At 32.7% G+C, this 20,888-nt stretch overlaps 2 protein-coding genes across 3 annotated transcripts; both read right to left on the bottom strand.

Annotated features, from left to right (window-relative positions):
- Nucleotides 1-3,012: 3,012 nt before the first annotated feature.
- On the bottom strand, nt 3,013-8,708 carry LOC132308387 (V-type proton ATPase subunit e1). 2 transcript variants are annotated; one of them, XM_059806448.1, is made up of 4 exons: nt 8,549-8,708; nt 8,175-8,310; nt 6,236-6,283; nt 3,013-3,320 (listed from the first exon to the last, which is right to left on the bottom strand). In XM_059806448.1, the coding sequence occupies exons 2-4, from the start codon at nt 8,270-8,272 to the stop codon at nt 3,254-3,256; spliced, it is 213 nt and encodes a 70-aa protein (XP_059662431.1). In that variant the 5' UTR covers nt 8,273-8,310; nt 8,549-8,708; the 3' UTR covers nt 3,013-3,253. The 2 variants fall into 2 exon arrangements, with proteins under 2 accessions (XP_059662431.1, XP_059662432.1); XM_059806449.1 differs by having other exon boundaries at nt 8,175-8,307; nt 8,549-8,676.
- Nucleotides 8,709-18,679: 9,971 nt separating this feature from the next.
- LOC132308384 (probable long-chain-alcohol O-fatty-acyltransferase 5) lies at nt 18,680-20,016 on the bottom strand. The gene has a single exon (XM_059806447.1). The coding sequence runs from the start codon at nt 19,872-19,874 to the stop codon at nt 18,828-18,830; it is 1,047 nt and encodes a 348-aa protein (XP_059662430.1). The 5' UTR covers nt 19,875-20,016; the 3' UTR covers nt 18,680-18,827.
- Nucleotides 20,017-20,888: the final 872 nt, after the last annotated feature.

The raw sequence follows: 20,888 nt of genomic DNA, 5'->3' as shown, positions 1-20,888 counted from the left end.
AATACATGCGCATAATTTAGTGAAACAAACCAATTAATTAAATATAAACAATTAAATAAACAACAAACTAATTAATTAAAAATAAACAATTAAATAAATAAACACCAATTAAAATTTAATTAAAATCAAATAAAACTAATTAAAAATCCCTTTAATTCTTTTTAAAATTACGGGGTATTACAAGTTCGGATACAAGATTTACTAATTCAGCAAGGGTTAGGAGAGGCTTTGGGTAAGAAATCGGAAAAAATGGAAGATGTAGATTGGGAAAAGATCAACTCGAAGGCAATGCGTGTGATTCGATTGATGTTGGCAGATGATATTGTGTTTGATGTAATAGAAAAAGATTCAGTAGTGTACGTGTGAAAGAAGTTGTAGAATTTGTATGTGGGAAAGAATCTCACCAATTGGTTAGTCTTGAAGCAAGAGATTTATTCATTTATGAGAAAATAAGAGGTAAGCCTACAAGAACATCTTGGTGAGTTTAACAAAATTATTTGTGATTTATCTAATGTTGATGTCAAGTTAAATGATAAGGATAAAACAATTATTTTGTTAACATTGGTATGCTCTACTCATTAGTATTTATGCAATAACTTGTTTTATGAGAGAGATATCATCTCGATGGAACGAAGTTAATAGTGTTTTGCTCTCTAATGAAAAGTTGAATGGTGAAGAAAATCGTGATGCTCAAGCTCAAGTTCTTATTGCTCAAGAGAAAAAGAGATTTCGAATTTCAAGAAACATCGTGTCATTGCCATATAAAAAATGCCACAAGTGTGGGAGAAAAGAACAAATTAAGTGGTATTGTACGAAAAGAAATGAGAGGTGCATCCCTGTTGCTGTTGTGTATGGGGATACAAAATAATTGAGTGACAATGATGAAGTGTTATCAATCATTAATAACAAGGGAGAAACTAAGAAGTGAATACTTGATTTTGTTTAATCCTTCCACGTGTATCATAAAGGGTCATTTGTTACTTACAAACCTGTAAGTGGTAAGGTATTTATCGGGAATAATGCTTCTTATGATGCAATTGGAATTGGAACTATCAAAATCAAGACAACGAATGGTTTGGCAAAAACTCTAACAAATGTACGTCATATCTAAGTGTTAGAAGGAATGTGATCTTTATGGGAGCATTGAATTACAAAGGTTGTTGGTATGAAATGAAGAATGGATTGATGAAAATTAGAACGGGACAACATGTTATGCTTTTGGGAAGGAAGGTCACTAATATCTCTATTTTGTTGGGACTAATATGGTAGGTGGAGCAATTGTAAAGACTGAACGGAATCTCGTTTCAAGATCTACTATTTTGGAGGATCAAGAGCGATAAGAGAAGGAAGAAGTCTTGGCAATTATAAGAACACCAACATTTATTCCAAAAGCAAGGATAGTTTGATTTGGTGATACGAAAATAGATTACAGGTTCAATTATTGGAACTTGGAATTTACTAGGAATAGATGAGTTTGGCGGAATGCGAAGAACGATAAAGGAAAAAGAAGACGTTATGTTCAAGGTGGAAAGATCTTCAGCCGAGGTGAAGTTATGGAGGAGCATGTGAGACGTGCAAAGGTGGAGATTGTTGGGTTTGAGGCTCAAAATTAAAATTAATTTTGTTTTTCGGTTTGTGATGTTTCTATTTTACAATTGTGACCATTGTAGTAACTCTTTGTAGTCAAGTTGTGAAATTATTGTACAATAAGTAATTAGATTTTGTAGATTCTATAAATAGAGATGGGTTTGGGTATAAAGAGAGAGAAATAATTCTAGAGAGAAAAAAAAAAAATGATTTGAGTTAGTGAAAAGAGAAAGAGTTTGTAATTAAGTTTTGAAGCAAAGACACAGGCAATTTGTTGAAGTACATAAATCTCATTTTACTTGTACGTGCTTTTATATATTTTATTTGTCAATAACTCTTAACAATCACGTTTCAAATTCATTTATCTCTTCAAAATTACTCTCTCCTTATTTTTGGTTTTCAAAATTAATATTACCATTACCATCCATTGTAAAAAAAAAAAAAAAAAAATTACATTAAAAAAAAAACAGTTGTTGTATTTTCAAACTTCAGCACTTTTGGAAGAAAATTAATGGCTAAATTCTTGTCACTCTAGACTCATAATTTTGGAATAAACCAATCAAATTGATGAGTATTTTTTTCATTTACAATATTGATTTTTCTTTTTATGTTTTTTAAATGATTTATTTTTTGCATGCATTCAGCGTAGCGTCCACGAGGGATAGAAGAAATGTTACAGACATTTGACACTTGTGCCACGAGAGCTGAATACGTGGTCGAGTAGAACGACCCAATAATTTCTGTCAATTTGTAGAAATGTACTAATAAGTGCTTACCAAATTCCCCACAAAAAAAAAACCAATTTTACCATTGTCAATAAAAAGATAATAATGAAAAAGAAATCTGATAAAATACTCATCCCACCAACTATTCAAATGGATCGGTCCCATAAATTCACCAACTAAATAGTAAGTCCATATTTTACACCCAACAGGCTATGAAAAATAATTGGGTTGGGCTCATTGTCTTCAACCACAACTGGCTATGAAAAATAATTGGGTTAAGCCGATTGTTTTCAACCACATATTCGATTAGAGAGGATCATTTTTCAAAATTATAACATTTACAACATCTAAAATAATGCCAAAGGTTATAGTATGTAGATTAATTCTGAACAATGGTCTTTTCCTATGAATGTAAAGTTACTAACCCTACACCTCCTGGAGATATAAACTTCACTTAGATGGTTTATGATAATAATGTGAAGTTTTTTGACAGACTAAAATGTCATGCTTTTAGCATACAGCAGAAGCCACAGAATATTATTAGTAGTAGTCAACAATTAGTGTCTGATTCGAAACTGAGTTCTGGTGTTACTGGGGTTTGAGCGGCTTCCGGATTCTACTCATTTCAGGTTTCCTACTGCATTATTATAGATGTTCTTCCATCTTCACGAAGCATACCTTGTAAATGGTAGCAACAAGATTGATAAACAAGTTTATCTGTGCCAGTAGATATTTTATAAAGAACTAATTTATCTGAATACAGCAGGTAGAGAGTTAATAATGCAAAACCAATTTAAATTTCTTATCATCAATAAAAGTTGCACACATGACCTTTGAAACTCTACGAGACCTGGATTAAGTTTATCCTCAATCTCCAAACCAATTCATGATCAACAATGATGGCCACATAGAGGATTGTACATGTTCTTTCCCAGAGCCGCTCACTCTCCTTCACTCAAAATTGGGACTATGAGTGGTTTCATCTGCGCGAGGTATACGATTGCCCACCTGCCCAATCAAATGCAATAAAAAATTAACTACCACTAAAAGACGACAGTGTGGGTAAGAACAGAAACGCATAACATGTACTGTTATAATACTGACTTTTGTCAAGTCTACTTTTATATTTTAATAAATTAAAGCAAATTACTCCAGGAAAGAAGTTACGCATAAAATTCTTGCACAGCATTTCAAGTTTCACAAAGCAGGCATCAAAAGACTCGAAGGGTAGACAACAATACATTAATCTCATGGCATTAAAATGTTTTGCCTATCAATTTGAAACCCATCTTCAACAATGGCATGTACTTTTATCCTTGACAGCAGAACAGAATTTGTTAAAAACAGAAAAGGGTGCCCAAAGTTTAGGCGATGACAGTTCCTTGAAAAATGAAAATAGAACAAAAAGAAAAAGAAGGTGAAAAGATGCAGTGGTACAAGTGATAACAAAGAAACAGGAGCTTAATGGGTAATCCCCCAACAACACAAAGAAAGGGAAGCTTTTCATTCAACCTCAAGAACATTAAGGTTGTGAGTATGGCTGAAGTTCTACAATAAACTGCCCAAGCCCAACAGTACAATAGAAGCTAATGGAGCTTGAATAGATAAGAAAGCTTGGAAATTAACCCGAATATCTCCCCAACTTCAGTACTCGAAAAAGAACCAATGACACATCTCACACGGGGATGGAGAATGGGTAAAAGCTGCAAATAACTCCTGACAGCGCTCCTCCAAAATTAGACTACATATATATATGAAATGAACCAATAACACATCTAACACAAGGACGGAGAATGGGTAAACACTGGCAACAAATTCCTGCTTCCGAAAGCGGCTCCTCTAAAATTGCACTACAAATGTGAAATGAACTCAACTCCTGTGCTCAAAAAAGAAGCCACATAACATCAAACACGGGAAATGGGTAGAAGCTGGTAAACAAATTTCTGATAGCTATCTCAAAATTGGACGCATACACATGATCAAGGACAGAGCAACCCCACTTTTTTTATTTACATTTTATAACTATGATTTTGTTAAAATCTTAATAATGCCCCTAGAAAATATTTAATAACGCGCGCCCCCCCCCCCCCAAAAAAAAAAAAAAACCTTCCCCCACTGACATTTTAATCTTCATACTCAACCCTCGCTCTCACATTTTCGCACTCTCTAAATGTAGCCCATCGACTCTCTCTCGTGAAGATCATAGTTAAGGCTTATTATTTTTCAACTATCATGCAATATTTTCAAAATATGAAATCGCGTCGAGACAACAATTATAAACCTACTCAATTAAAATATCAATTAATTTTGACATTCTTTTGTTTATTATGGTAGTTGGAATTTTCTATTTTTTTATCTTATAGTTATTGAAGACCGTCCCATTCAATTAATTTTCTGGCTTCGTCATTGCATGTGATATTAACCCAACTCGAGAAAACACTATGCTAACAATTGGGGGTTAACTACAAGAGTCATATAATTATAGGTAATCTTCCATTAAATAAAAATCAACCATGTTGTACCCAAGGTTTTAAATCGCAGAAGTGGATGCAGTCGCAGTGTAACGAATGCAGGATGTAATGAGCACAACATAATGGTTTCAAAAATCATGGTCATGAAAGGTCATGAAATTTGTTCAACATTGCACACTATGACATAATCAAGCCAGTATGAGTATTTCTAACTCCAAAATCTAATAATTATGAGTTTGTAATCATTTTTACTGAATTTTGAAGAAGATTTAAAGGCGATTTATTATAAGTAACAGCCTATATATCGTATTTTAAATTGTTATCGGCATTAAAACTTACCAACTTGCAACTTTTTATTAATTTATGACTCCAAATGTACTTAAATAGGAGAACTAAAAATGACCAAATAAAACACAATAAAAGAACAATATAACATAAATATCAATGTCCTATAATGGAAGTTGCAACGTCAAAAAAGGCTAGATCTAGTGTCCAAAGAACTTTCATGTTAAATCCAGGTGAAATAAAATTGAAAACTTAAAGATTAGTTAATAGCTTGGAGTGGTTTAATCAAAATTTATGCCAAGATCATATTTTTTAGGTTTCTTCATATATTATTAGGGTTTCAGGTGAGTTTAGAGGTGAGAGAGGGTTGTTAAAGGGGAAAAAATGGGGAAAACGACCAAAATGGAGCTTACTAGCTTAAAGAGCCAGTGCAACTTGAATGAGGCTAGGCTGAGTAACAAATAGTCCCTTGTGATTTTTATTCTCAATTATAAATCAGGCCATAACAGATCAACTCTGGCTGAATCTGCTAACCTTACTTGGATCAAGGTGTCGGGACAACCCAAAAGCAGCATGAAGGAGACTAACCCAAATAGGAATCTATATGTAATGTGAGATTTTTTAATGAGATTTCAATCATTTACTCAAGTATAATGCAATTTTAGAGAAATTATTTGTCAAAGATGATGTCTTAGTGCTAGAATTGCTATTTTGAAGGGCTTTTTGAATAATTTGTAACTTTACCCGACCAACCCAAGTTACCCAACCTAGCTCAACCCGAATTTTAGCTAGATTTCTAAACTCAAGATTAATTCAGACTCAAAGATTTAAGAAACAAGTTGAGCTCAGATTGGACAACTTGAGTTTTTTTAGGCTTGGGTTGAGGATCTCATACACTGGATTGAGCCCAGGCTAAAACTCAACCCACCTAACCAGCCTGTGTTCCACCCCTTAATAAGCAACACCAGTACATCACCAATGAATTACTTTCTCATTTCAAACCCTAACCCTCTTTCTTTTGCACATTAAAATTGGAATTGGCCATATAAAAAATAGATTTCTAAACACTACACCAGACAAAGGAATGAAGTTTGATTGAAATACAAAAAACTATATGTTTCAGTTTTGAGGCTGAAATGAGGAAATCAGTTTGAACTCGTAACTTACATCATCCAACAGCATACTGTTGCTGTAATAACCAACGTCAAATGGAACCTGCATTGCATAATAATTACACGTTAGCAATATGCATATGCAAAAGAGAAAAAAAAAAAAAAAGGAAGATAATTTGAAAGCTTATATGAGAAAACAAGTACAAAAGAGTAGATAACTACTAGCAAGATCAATAAGCTTTAATTATTCCAAAGGCTCTATTATATCTTTTCTAAGTGCCGACAGATGTAATGCAGATCATCGTACACATTGCAATAGGCATGCCGGACTCTGGATTCATTATCCAATACTAAATTTCAGTGAAAAAAGTAGTGCCCAATATTTATTTATTTTTGACAAGTACAATATGACATATCAACTATGTTCTATGCGCTCTTCTTAATCCTTGAAATGCTCATATCGTCATACTTGGATGATTATGCAAAATACATCTAACATTCCTAATTAAGCATGTACCTAGCAAGCATCCAGTAGTTCACCTTTTTTTTCCTTCTTCTTTTCTCATTGACAAGAAACACACTCACACACACTTTTTTTGCCCACGCCCAGGCCTCACGTCCCTTTAGTTATATTCTCATTCAAATGAGTGAAGTTCTCATATTTAATACTGTATCTTTTTATAAATATATGATTTTAACTAGAAAAATAGCAGAATAATGCTAAAAATAACTATGCCCCATATACTTGGGTTTGAGATTTGATAAATTCAAAACTTAAGGCATGTATTCATATTTCATACCCAACATGTATATCAAATAAATGTGCACAAAGCTTAATTAATTCAGAAAATTTTATAAAGAGGACGGGAGGTTATAAAACACTCCCATCACGTTCCTTTAGTTACATTCTCATTCAAATGAGTGAAGTTTTTATATTAAACACTGTATCTTATATGAATATATTATTTTAACTAGAAAATAGCAGAATAATGTTAAAAATAGCCATGCCCCATATTCTTGGGTTTGAGATTTGATAAATTCGAAACTTAGGCATGTATTCATATTTCATACCCCAACATATATATCAAATAAATGTGTACAAAGCTTAACTAATTCAGAAAATTTTAAAAAGAAAAAGAGAACTTATTAATGTATCCTTATATTGAGATAAATAAAAATTTAAAATAAAAAAAAGAAAAAAATAAAAAAGAAAAAAAGATCAGTTTTTTGAGGAGAGAATTATAGCAAGAAAGCTCTGAGCTGACTTTTTGGTTTCTATAATGGTTTGTGTCTACTGTCTGCATATAATAATTGTCTGTTTAACTTGTAATATAGTACAAATATTTCTGCACTTTGTTACAATTTGGATGGACTGCATTGGACCACTGAAACCATGTATCCTTTTCTAAACAAATATTTAGTTTGGAGCTGGTTGTGACAATACGTCATAATATTATTTGTCATAATATTATTTCTTTCTGACTCGAAATTGACAAGAACTTCAAATTCGCCACCACCTCTATCGAACTGATAACCAGTGGATCAGCAAGCCATGCTAGCAAATATATGTATAGTTAATGTTACTAGTTCCTTAGACAAAAAGATCTCTTGGAAAAGATGAATGAAAAGTTTTTTTCACCACTTGCCAAAAATTCAGGGTTTTGCAGAAAAATGTAGAAGTAGAAACCCATCGATATTACGGATTTTCCAAGTCCGACCTAATCAGGTCCAAAATTTGATATTCACATTGAGACAACAGAAAATATGGAAATCATGCTATATGCGGCAAATCAATTCGTTCGTGAAACAATTAGCTTGAAGCCGTAATGATAATAAGATCTCCTACTGGTTCACGAAGTGGTTATTTTGATCAACAAACTCGAGAACGTTAATACTATTTCAACATACAAAAACCACAACACTAATAACAAAAATTATGATAGGCAAATCTAAATTAAGCGAGGACATTTGAAAAATGGAGATTGAAGGTATACAGATTTGCAGAGGGCCCTTTGTTGCAGCATATTCTTGTACAAAGAGAGGCAATGATCCCGATCACAAGAAAAATTAGGGTTGTTACCAGAAAACCCATATTGATTGGATCTCACCGACCGACAAGCAGCGAAACTTCTGCAACGAAATTTTGAGTTCAAAATCGAATTAGGATAAAGAAATTCATGTTTGAATAATATATAAAAAAAATTGCTTTCCTATCTGCAAGTTATAGTTATCTAGATTTTGAAAATTTTAATGCGTTTGCGACATGTATATCTGAAACGATTCAATTAGATTGAACCAAATAAAGAACCTAAAATATAAATAAATATTCATATATATGTGTATATACAAATATACATATGGAGAAAACCTTAATCTCCGGCGATCGGCGATGTTTCTTCCGGTGATCCGAAGGTCGTCGACTGGACCTTACTTTACTAGATCGATGTTTTTGATTAACCAGCGTCTTTGTCGGAGTACAATAAACGATTCTGATCCATCGAGTTTGGACACGTGTCAAGTAGTAGAACTCTTAAACGGCCCAGCCCACCAATTGAGTGAAAATGGGCTGGACCAATCTGAGCTCACTGGATACAATTCTGAAAAAGTTAGGGCGGTTCGGCAACCACAGTACCTTTGTACTTCTACTTTAATTTGAAACAGAATTAATATTTTTGGTTTTGGGGTGTGTTAAATGCTGTTTTGAAATTTATTTGGTAACATCTATTTGTTGTAAGATTTTAGAAAGCAAAAACATAAAAATATGTTTGCCAACGTCCATGCTTCGGAAGCGAAAACATAAAAATATGTTTGCCAACGTCCATGCTTCGGAAGCAAAAAAACATAAAAACATGTTTGATAACGTCCATACTTCGGAACCAAAAAAATGAAAACATGTTTGGTAATGTCAGTATTGTGAAAATATTGGAAACATGTCATAAAAAATATGTTTCGTAACGTCAGTATTGTGAAAATATATTTTTGGTAAAGACGGTTTGTATTAATATATTTTATTATTTTAAATTATTTATAATAATATTAAATTATATAAATAATATCATAATTTTGTAAAAATGTTATTCAATAACCAACAAAAATTGTAAAACAGAAGTGTGTATATATAAATTCAATTTACATTAATGAAATGAATTTCAAACTTTAAATTTAGAACAGTTTGTAATATCAAATTATATTCCTATTTCAAAGTTTTAGAATATTTGTATCAGTGGTATTACTTTTATTTTTAATAAATAGAGGAAATGAGATAAAGAACTGAAAATTTGGAAAAAAAAAATTCATTTCTTCAGAGCTGAAATGATGACGTGTGTGTGTATGTGATAGAGAGAGAGATAGAGAGTTGAATAAGGAGAAAAATGCATTTTCATTTATATCACACCATGCATAAGTGATTCCTTCCAACCTCTTGAAACTTTTTTTTTATCCCTATTACTTCTATTTAAAATATTTGAACCTATTTGTCATCTTCACAATAAAATAAGGCATTTTCATCCATATCACACCATGTATAAATCAAGATTTGGACAAGTGTAGTATTGAAATAATTGCATCCAACCTATCATCTTAAATGCATGAACAATGTTAATAAAAGATGGCCACAAATCCTCCCTATAAACAATCCCAAGGAAACACATCATCTAATCACAATAAAGTTATCATCAGTTTCCTGAAATAAAAGTTCCAAATTTCTTGTTAAACATTTACAATATACTATACTAAAACATTCATATATGAAGTTATTACAATAAAAATTACAGAAGGAAAAATAATATATATATATATATATTTGTTCTTCTATGGCAATAAAAATTACAGAAGGAGTATATGGTATATATCTATTTCCTAAACTTTGACTTGTAAACCATGTTAGGAATTGTGTCTCAAATTCCCATTATTATTAGTTTCTATTTTAGAGTATATTTTTATGGTAATTTCTTGTAGAAACGTGAATTGGGCTCTAAGAAATTATAATCCTTATCCATAAAGGAATTGGGTATGTAACTCTATAAATAGACACTTAGGCTATTGTTGAGAGTTATGAGTTGAGAGAGATGTAGCCTCATGAGGGAGTACGTTGATGGTAGGGGTGAGTTACGGGTTTGGTAGAGTGAACACTGATGGCGAGAGGGAGTCTCGTGGAGTACACGGAGAACTCGGTCAAGAATTTGTATGTATGGTCCGGTGTTGAAATTCTCTACTATTGTAATATCTCTACATATATAGTGAATCTCTTCTCATCCGTGGATGTAACCCTGATTTTGGGTGAACCACGTATATATCTTGTGTTGTGGTTTGAATTATTGTTTTCTTTCTTTCTTTTGCTTCCGCTGTGCCCCAATAACTGGTATCAGAGCCAAAGGTGAAAGAGATCCAGAAAACACAAGAAGTCTCAACATATGCTACAAAAGGCTTCAGTTGTAGGTGGAGTCAATTTGCTTGGTTACATGGCATGGAGCTTGAATAGTTAAGGTGGAGCCTTGGGGTTTTGACTGATTGAGCAACATATAGTAGGGATAATCCGAGTTCTGCAATAAGATCGAGAAGATTGAAGTGGCAGAGAATTATTCAGATTCAATTGCCATGAGAAGCGATGATTGACGTAATGAAATTTGAACCAAGGTGGAGATTGTTATGAATTATGTCTCAAATTCCCATTATTATTAGTTTCTATTTTAGAGTGTATTTTTATGGTAATTTCTTATAGAGTTGTGAATTGAGCTCTAAGAAATTGTAATCCTTGTCCACAAAGGAATTGGTATGTGACTATATAAATAGACACTTAGGTTATTGTTGAGAGTTATGAGTTGAGAGATATGTAGCCTCATGAGGGAGTACGTTGATGGTAGGGGTGAGTTACGGGTTTGGTAGAGTGAACACTGATGGCGAGAAGGAGTCTCGTGGAGTACACGGAGAACTCGGTCAAGAGTTTGTATACATGGTCCGATATTGAAATTCTCTACTATTGTAATATTTTTTTACATATATAGTGAATCTCTTCTCATCCGTGGATGTAACCCTGATTTTGGGTGAACCACGTATATATCTTGTGTTGTGGTTTGAATTATTGTTTTCTTTCTTTCTTTTGCTTCCGCTGTGCCCCAATAACTGGTATCAGAGCCAAAGGTAAAGGAGATCTAGAAAACACAAGAAGCCTCAACATGTGCTATAAAAGGCTTCAGTTGTAGGTAGAGTCAATTTGCTTGGTTACATGGCATGGAGCTTGAGTAGTTAAGGTGGAGCCTTAGGGTTTTGACTGATTGAACAACATATAGTAAGGATAATCCGAGTTCTACAATAAGATCGAGAAGATTGAAGTGGCAAAGAATTGTCCAGATTCAATTGCCATAAGAAGCAATGATTGACGTAATGGAATTTGAGCCAAGGTGGAGATTGTTAGGAATTATGTCTCAAATTCTCATTATTATTAGTTTCTATTTTAGAGTGTATTTTTATGATAATTTCTTATAGAGACGTGAATTGGGCTCTAAGAAATTGTAATCCTTGTCCACAAAGGAATTGGGTGTGTAACTCTATAAATAGACACTTAGGCTATTGTTGAGAGTTATGAGTTGAGAGAGATGTAACCTCATGAGAGAGTACGTTGATGGTAGGGGTGAGTTACGGGTTTGGTAGAGTGAACACTGATGGCGAGAGGGAGTCTCGTGGAGTACACGGAGAACTTGGTTAAGACTTTGTGTGCATGGTCCGGTGTTGAAATTCTCTACTATTGTGATATCTCTACATATATAGTGAATCTCTTTTCATCCGTGAATGTAACCCTGATTTTGGGTGAACCATGTATATATCTTGTGTTGTGGTTTAAATTATTGTTTTCTTTATTTCTTTTGCTTCCGCTGTGCCCCAATAACCAATCATATATATAGTGTCGATGAAGGCAAATTGGAAGACCTTTATCAGGACTTGGCATCATATCACCCATGATTTTCTCATTGTGGTACTCAATGTCCAATACACCTGCAAATTCCATATCACATATACATACATTAGAATTCGACTCTATATATATAGGTTAGTGGACTATAATAAGTTCATTTGATATATATATGTATATACCTTCTAGCCCTTTGGAATAGTGTAACCAGTATAAGTGAAGTCAACTAAAGCCTCCCTGAAAGCTCCTTGAAATGGTGGGTTGAATCTCATCACTTCACACATAGTGTTCCATGAGTACTTCATTTTATTCATGTCTTCCCAATCTAATAACTCTCCTGCCTTCTTCGAAGCTGCAATCTCCTTTTGTTCTATTCAAATCCAAAGAACACAAATCCATCCTTTAGATTGTGTATTTTTCTCAAAACCATATAAACAGTTGATACCAATATGGTTTTTAATGCTTACACCATATTATATACACATACTTTCAAATAACTAGTCCTAAACTATAGTTTTAAAGAATTATAAAAAACCGTTCTATAAAATCAGATCCATTTTCTTATAATTTTCATAAAATACTTCTCAAAAACTGTCAACCAAGCAAAACAAACCGTATGTTCTCAGAAAACTAAACCAAACAAGCTTTTAGATCTTACCTACCAAAGTATTAGCTAATATTCCAAAAGTTGATTCTTTTGCTTAATGATTTTCTGATTACTTTGGAATGTACCTGCATAGATCATAAAACCCTCTCTTATTACTTTGAAGGTTTTTTAAGAATAATGAGACTTCTAGAAGATGCTGATGCTAATACTTTGGTAGGTAAGATCTAATTGTTGGATATAATAGACAACATTCAAAGTGTGAAGCATGTAGCAGCATCATAGTCTACAAATCTCAACATGAAAAATAACTGTGTTGTAAACCATTTGATTTAGCCGACTCAAACTAAAGTTCACCCAGCAACAATAAGCTTATTATAAAGACATGTGTATCCCAAAAACAGTAAAAATAATACTACAATAGATTGCATTATTTATCACTAACCTTTGACAACCTATAGTTACAAGTTGGAAATCAGTTTACATATAGGTAGCATGATACATAGTTTAAACAATTACATCAATTGGGTTTCAATTCAGTTTGCCTATAGTTCTACAAAAAACTAAGGTTTATTAACCAATGACAATATATTTTTAAATGAAAAAAAGTTACAAGTTGGAAGTCACTTTGCATATAGGTAGCATGATACATAGTTTTACAATTTGATCAATTCAGTTTTTATATAGTTATACACAAAAGATGAGGTTCAGTAGTCAGTACAATTAAAAAGTATAAGAATAAATATTATTTTATTGAGAACTAATCATAAAATATTTTTAAATGAAAAAAGGTTACAAGTTGGAAGTCAGTTTACATATAGGTAGGCATGATACACAGTTTAAACAACTAGATCAATTGGGTTTCGATTCAGTTTGCATATAGTTCCACAAAAAAGTTGAGATTTAGTAACCAATGACAATATATTTTTAAATGAAAAAAAGTTACAAGTTGAAAATCACTTTGCATATACGTAGCATGATACAATTTGATCAATCAGTTTCAATTCAGTTTTCATATAGTTATACACAATAACTTAGTTTCAGTACAAATAAAAAGTATAAGAAGATATATTATAACTCTTACTGAGAACCAATCAAAAAAGATTTTTAAATAAAAAATAGTTACAAGTTGGAAGTCAGTTTGCATATAGGTAGCATGATAAACAATTTTAACAAATAGGTCAATTGGGTTTCAATTCAATTTGCATTTTGTTGTACACAAAGACTGAGTTTCAGTAACCAATGACAAAAGATTTTTACATAAAAAAAATTTACAAGTTGAATCGAACTAACCAATCTATAATTTCAACACAAACAAGATCATTAGACATAACATGTAAGAATTGAATCGAAGTAACCAATCTGTAAATTCAGAAGTAGGGTTTCCAAATGGAAGGCAGAAAAAAACCCAAATTTACACACAGCATAAAACAAAAAATTATCCAATACAAATTTGTAAATTCAGAAGTAGTGTTGAAATTCTTACTTTTAGGACGAATTCAAGGCCAACGACAACGTCATGCCACTGCAACACTCATACTCTATAAACGAACAACCCAACACCAACACAAAAAATTTAATTAAAGTGATAAAAATGTTAAAAACAGTTGAAATTTCATTTCAGAAGTAGGGTATCCAAATTGAAGACATAAATAGACCTAAAGTTATACACAACATAAAACAAAATTGAATCAAGTACCAAAACTGAAATTTCAGAAGAAGGGTTTCCAAATCCAAGACAGAAATAAACCCAAAATTATACACAACATAATAAAATATAAAACGAAGTAAGAAAAGTTGAATTTCCGAAGTACGATTTTCAGATCCAAGCACAAATCCAACCCAAAATAAGACAGAAGATAATAAAATCTGAATCGAAGTGACAAAACTTGAATTTCTGAAGTATGGTTTCCATATCCAAGCACAAATTGAACCCAAAATTACACACAAGATAAAAAAAAATATGAATCAAAGTAAGAAAACTTGAATTTGCGAAGTACGGTTTTCAGATCCAAGCATAAATTCAACCCAAAATAAGACACAAGATAATAAAATCTGAATCGAAGTGATAAAACATGAATTTCTGAAGTGCGGTTTCCAGATCCAAGCACAAAGTTGACCCAAAATGTTACACAACATGACAAAAAACTCATCCAAGTAACAAAACTGAAATCATCAGCACTAGGGTTTCAGATTGAAACAGAAAAACCAACACGGAATAGGAAAAAAACACCATCAAGATGAAAAAGAAGAAGAGGAACAAGAACATAATGGAGTTACGTTTACCAATCGGAGCTTGCAATAATGTCGTTTGTAGCGACGGGATGGTTGAAGCTCTGTGCACAGCGGAATCGCCTCCGAATTGCCCTAGGGTTCGCTCTCATTTGCTTACAAGATTTGTGGCTAGATATGGAATAACTACTTCAAGTATTTGGGCCCAATGATTCCACTATTGGGCTACAGTGCAGGAAACGTTTTACCGTTCTAGTGTTGGAATCAACAAGAAGCATAGTTTTAATGCTTCGAAAAATAGGCCCATTTTCGGAAGTACTTCAGCACTGTTTGGAAGCGTAGCAGTTTTCACCAAACATGTTTTGGGCCAGAATTTCGCTACAGTAACTGGCCCAAAGCAAAAAACATGTGGCAGAAACAGCTACCAAACAGGCCTTAAGTATGCTATATTGCTATGTTGGTTACCATATGTGGTCACACTTTTCCTGGCTTAAATGTGGGATTTGGGTGGACCTTCAACCCGAGTCCCTTATAAAAACTTTACGGGCGTACTTTAGATCACAAAACTAAAATTCGGTTAAAAGTTTAAAGCCTGATACTATAAATTATTGGGTTAATTTCAATGGCACACTTGAGGTTTGGCCCAATAATATCACCTTGAATCAATTTTCAAAAATTACTATTTCTTAGGTCCAATTTTACTTTTTCCTCATTGAAATTGTTAAAAACATATGAAAAGATAATTTTATCCTTATTTTTTTAATTTATTTTAATTCAAAACATCATCAAACTTAAAAAGACAAATTGTCCCATTATTTTTTGGACAAAATCAATCCCCATGGAATATGTCACCTCATTAAAAAATGAGGGCATTTATGTAATTAACCTCTCCCTTTTTCAGCTTTCTCTTCATCTGGTCAAGTGCAGAAAACACCTTTAAAGTATGTTTATAGAGTATATCACACCCTATACATCTACAAAACACCCCTAAAGTTTCAATTTTGTGCAAATAGGTCCCTCTGATAAATTTAAACCTCAAGTTAACTAAATTACCCTTACTGAAACATTTTATAAATTATATAAAAATAAATAATTTTGTAAAATGATCGAAAATGACACTATTGAAGGATGCCCCCTCATGTGCAAAAAATACCCCTAAAGTTTCAATTTGGTGCAAATAAGCTCTTCTAACAAATTTAAACCCTACGTTTACTAAATTACCCTTATTTAACAATTTTATAAAATATATAAAAATAAATAATTTTGTAAAATGACCAAAAATGATACTATTGGAGGATGTCGAAATGGACAAGTAAAGATAAAATTAAAAATTAAAAAATAGAAAATAAAAATAAAAATAAAAATAAAAGCATAAAAGAAAAGTAAAGATAAAATTAAAAAAATAAAGTGCAAACTAAAGAAAACAAATCTGCTCCAAATTCCAAAAACCAATGCAAACAGACATTGAGATTTTTTTTTTTTTTTTTTTTTTTTTTTTTTTTTTTTGTTAACAGTGTTGGTATTAAAAAAATATTTAGTAGAAAATAGTAAACCGAAATCTAAAAAAATTCAAATCCTTAAATTTTTAAAGTTTCAAAAAAAAAAAGTTTAATGATATATATAGAGAAAAAAGTTTCAATATATATATATATATATATATATAAGGTAATATGCACATAACACCCCCATACTATGAGATTAGTAGCATATATACCCCTTGGGCATTTTCGGAAGAGTAAAAGGGCAAAACGGGTTTTTAAATACTAATTTATGTTGGATTTATGATTGAGGGGTATTTTTGCATAATGTGAAAAGATGAGGGATGTTTTTTGCGTACTTTTTTAAATAAAAGGTCAAAGTTCTACTTGGAATATACTTTAGGGTGTTTTCTACACTTATCCCATCTTTCACACCATTGTCTTTGATAGAGCCATTCTAATATATTAACATAAAAAATAAATGAGAGAGAAATGCTTCTTAAAATATAAAGGACAATGCTTAGCTACTTTCGGTGACCGGTGAGTAGTTTCACTCTACTGACCTCTTATGTGTCCCAATAAAAACATAACACGTCAACTTTAATAACAAAATCAGCAAAATAATAAAAAGAGAAAAAAAAAAAAAAAAAAAAAAACTGGATCGATCCATTTTAATTGAAAAGATATGTTTTATTCAATGGTCCATTGTATATATAAAAAAACTTGTACTAGAAAGCATATATCAACTACAAATCAGAGTAATAGTAGTCAAATGGAATCAATAGTTTAAATTCTGATGATGTCGCCAGAAGAAGAAGTCCCAGTTGCACCTATAGCTCTTGCTTGCTTATTAGTTGATATATTTGGTCCATTTGATATCACACATAATCTTCCCTCTTTTATAAAACTCAACCTGGGCATCAAGAACAGAAATTAAGAACACAAAAAAAAAAAAAAAAAAAAAAAGAGAGAAAAATTTGAGAATACTAGCTCATTGAATGATGATTGAAAACCCCTTTCTAAAAATTAAACTCTAAATCTGTAAAACAAAAAATTAAATCATACTTCCACTACAAGACCTAGTTGAAATTACTGTTCTTGTTTGCCTGTTGAGTGTTGATCTTCAATGAAGGACGAAAGGAAAAAGAAAAATAATCCAAACACGAATCAAACATACTTGCTCATTGATTGATGATGTCCCATGGAGGTAAGAAGAAGAACAGTGGAGAGAGGAGGGCGTGGGTTTGAGAAGCCATGAAAAATAAAAAGAAAAGAGAAAGGATGATAATCCAATTAGTACCGGTTGATCCGATTAGATTTATTTTTTATTATTTTACTGATTTTATTATTAAAACTGATGTGTTATTTTTTTATTAGAACACATAAGAAGTTAGTAAAGTAAAATTACTCACTAATAAGTAGCTAAACATTATTCAAATATAAATTAAATATGATAACAAAAAGGTATCATTCTTCTCTTTATTGATATACAAATACATAATCCATGTTTTTATACATTTTAATTGAAAATGATATTTTTGGCCCTTCAAATTTTCAAAAAGTTAGTGAATGAGGTTAAAGAGGGGGAGATGATATGACTCGATCTTTAACATAAAAGTTAAAAGGTTAAGATTTGCTTTCATTTATTTGACTGTCCAAAGTCAACATCTTATATAGGTTTTTAGAATATAACTGAACATAAAAGTCCCAAGAGTAAGATTTGCTTTTATTATCTTCTTTTTTTCTTTTTTTCAATTGGTATTTACACACATTTGTTTTTTTTGAGATTTGAACAGTTGATTTTTCTTTAAAAAATATAAGACTTAAACCTCTATATCACTAACCCATTGATGCTTTCATTATCTTTTCATTTTAGGTTTGCATAATATGAATACAGTTAAATAGTTTCACTAGTAATATTTGGAATACCTGTGTGAAAAATAAATAAATAAAATTAATAATAAAAAATTAGATAGTTGTAAGAATGAAAATTCAACTCTTCATTGGAAATACGAATGGCTTTAGAAAGGCCATTATTAACGCAAATGATTCAATAACTTCGGTTAGGTCAAAGCTATGCAATTAGAATCGAATCAGTTATGATATCTTTCAAAATGACATAAAATGAATGTTTTAATAAAGATATTGGTGTACCCAATAATAATTTGGTCTCACTTTTAATGAATGACGCCCTACATTTTTCTACATCTACACACACACACATATGTGGAGACACACATAGTTGTTCATGAGTTTGAATTTGGTTATACAATAAGATTGGTTAATGTCATACACGTTTTGTAGCCATCAATATGAGAAAAAGAGACGTTACAAAACAAAAAGCCAATGCAGACAGACATGAGAAAATTGTAGTCCAAAAAATAGTTTGGTGGGTCAAACAAAACCCAACAATAACATCATCTGATCAACCAACCAAAAATGGCAATCTCAAACTACTTTTGATGAACTCCACAAAAGCTATGAACTCCCCAATCACTTTAACATCTGCACCATTCCTCATAAGTGGTGGAAAGAACAGCCAGAAGCTTGTCGCCATCACAAACCCTACCGTCAGTGGGCCGGACACGGCCCAGTGCAACTGCCACCTGTCCGTCAAAGCCCTCTTCAGCACAAACTCCACCACCACGCACAACCCGTGTAAAACAAAGAATGACGTCATCTCCCACGAGGGAGTCGCACGCGTGACATAGTAGAACAACAGCTCGTGCATCAAACCCGACACCGCAAAAGTCGCCACCACAGCCGGCAGTGGCGCCCACGCGCCGCCCAACACAACCGCAAACGCCGACCTCGCGGGGTTGTACACGGTGTGGCGAAGCAAATTGGTTACGGTGAGGTTCCACCGCTTTCCCCAGAAATCCTGAAGCGACGTGGCAACGTAAGGCTCGTCCGATGGCTGCTCGAGCTCCAAGCCGATGACGGCTCGAGCCGCGCTACTACATATGGCCACTATAATGTCAATCATGAGAAACACAAGGCAACAATAGAGTGTCAACACAATATTAGGATGCATAACCTCTCTGTAATCATATATCACACCAATCATAACAGAGAAGATTAAGGACTCTGTTGCTAAATTCAGAGGAATCTTTTTTTTGGGTTTTGTTGATTGTGAGTTTTTGGGCTTGATTTTGATTGGGAGACAAGAAATGGAGATGAAGAGAGGGAGGGAGAGAGGTGGGTTTGGGTTGGAGGATGAGAGTGGGCCCAGATCGAAACAGAAGAGGAGGAGCTTGAAGTTGGCGAGCCATGTGATGAAGAAGGTGGTGACGGCAGTAGGGAAAGCGTAGGTTAGAGAGAGAGGGATGATGGTGAAGAGAGAGAAAATTGGGAGGAGAGAGAGGAGTCTGTAGGTGCCTTTGGGGATCTCTGAAGCTACGAAATAACAATAGCACAGAGATGCTATGATTGATGACCATACAATCGTCAAGTTCTTGATCTCACCTTCCATTTTTCTGATTTAATTTCTTCTTGTTCTTCTCTATGGAAGACGATCAAGACTTGCCTTTTCTCTCGGCATTGCAGTGCAGATTCTCCATGGAAAATGTGATGTTTATATTGGGGTTTTGAGAGCCACTTGTTTGTGCCTAATGAATGCCTATACGTCATGTCAATATTTGAAAATTATTTATGAACACCGAGATAACAATTTATTATTATTACTCCTATTTTTTGGTAGGCGAAAATAAAAAAACATCAACAAACGATATACCAAAGTCTTCTGTCCCTCTATTTAAAGTAATTCTTTATTATTATTATTATTATTATTTAAAGTAATTCACACTACTTTAATTTTTGCGAAGGAATTTGGTAGGTAGGCCACACAAGGTTTTAGCCTTTTGGGAATATATAGCTTTTTTTATTAAAAAAAGAAGACTGTTGCACTTCCAAAATTATCCTTGCTTATCCTAATGGAACATGAACTGAATTTCAAATTAAATGAATTTGTTGAGTACGAAATAAGTAGGATGAGAATAGGTAGAATAAAATTAAATCTAGTTTTTATTTTTATTGTATTAGATATTGTTTCATAACACGAACTTTAAAAGATTCTTATGAATATTAAAAGGCAAATGGATTCCAAAATGTAAAACCACTTGGCCAATTACTTTAAGAACAATTATTTTCTTATTTTAAATTTAGAGAATATAGTTGTACTGGAGTATTTTAAGATTGCATAACACAACTCAATCCAGAAGCTAACCCTTCAAAATATAAAATAAAAATAAAATAAAATAAATTGAAAACTAAGAATATGTAGTGATTATGTGATGTGGGAATAGTATACAGAAGCTGTTACGCTTGCAGTAAAAACAAAATGATTTACTTAAGCAACCCACAGGTACATAATAAGGTCATGGATTACCAAATATGTTCCTCGCAAATCATGCCCTTCACGAGCCTAAACTGATCCAAAGTTCCATATATTCCAATCACCGACGCTTAATATGTTGACATGACTGAC

The sequence above is a fragment of the Cornus florida genome, unplaced genomic scaffold (assembly GCF_030987335.1).
Source record: "Cornus florida cultivar Cherokee Brave unplaced genomic scaffold, ASM3098733v1 CherokeeBrave_3.0.0_Hap2_Chr05, whole genome shotgun sequence".
NCBI lineage: Eukaryota > Viridiplantae > Streptophyta > Magnoliopsida > Cornales > Cornaceae > Cornus > Cornus florida.
Note: the sequence above shows the minus strand (reverse complement) of the source record. Positions and strands in the feature narration are given on the sequence as shown.

What these genes read in the sequence shown, in the direction of transcription:
- LOC132308387 (XM_059806448.1), bottom strand. Translation starts at nt 8,272, where the DNA reads ATGGGTTTTCTGGTAACAACCCTAATTTTTCTTGTGATCGGGATCATT. An exon ending in AAAGGGCCCTCTGCAAATCT is followed by an intron (nt 6,284 to 8,174) that starts GTATACCTTCAA and finishes TATGCAATGCAG; the next exon opens with GTTCCATTTGACGTTGGTTA. An exon ending in ACAGTATGCTGTTGGATGAT is followed by an intron (nt 3,321 to 6,235) that starts GTAAGTTACGAG and finishes TTGATTGGGCAG; the next exon opens with GTGGGCAATCGTATACCTCG.
- LOC132308384 (XM_059806447.1), bottom strand. Translation starts at nt 19,874, where the DNA reads ATGGAAGGTGAGATCAAGAACTTGACGATTGTATGGTCATCAATCATA.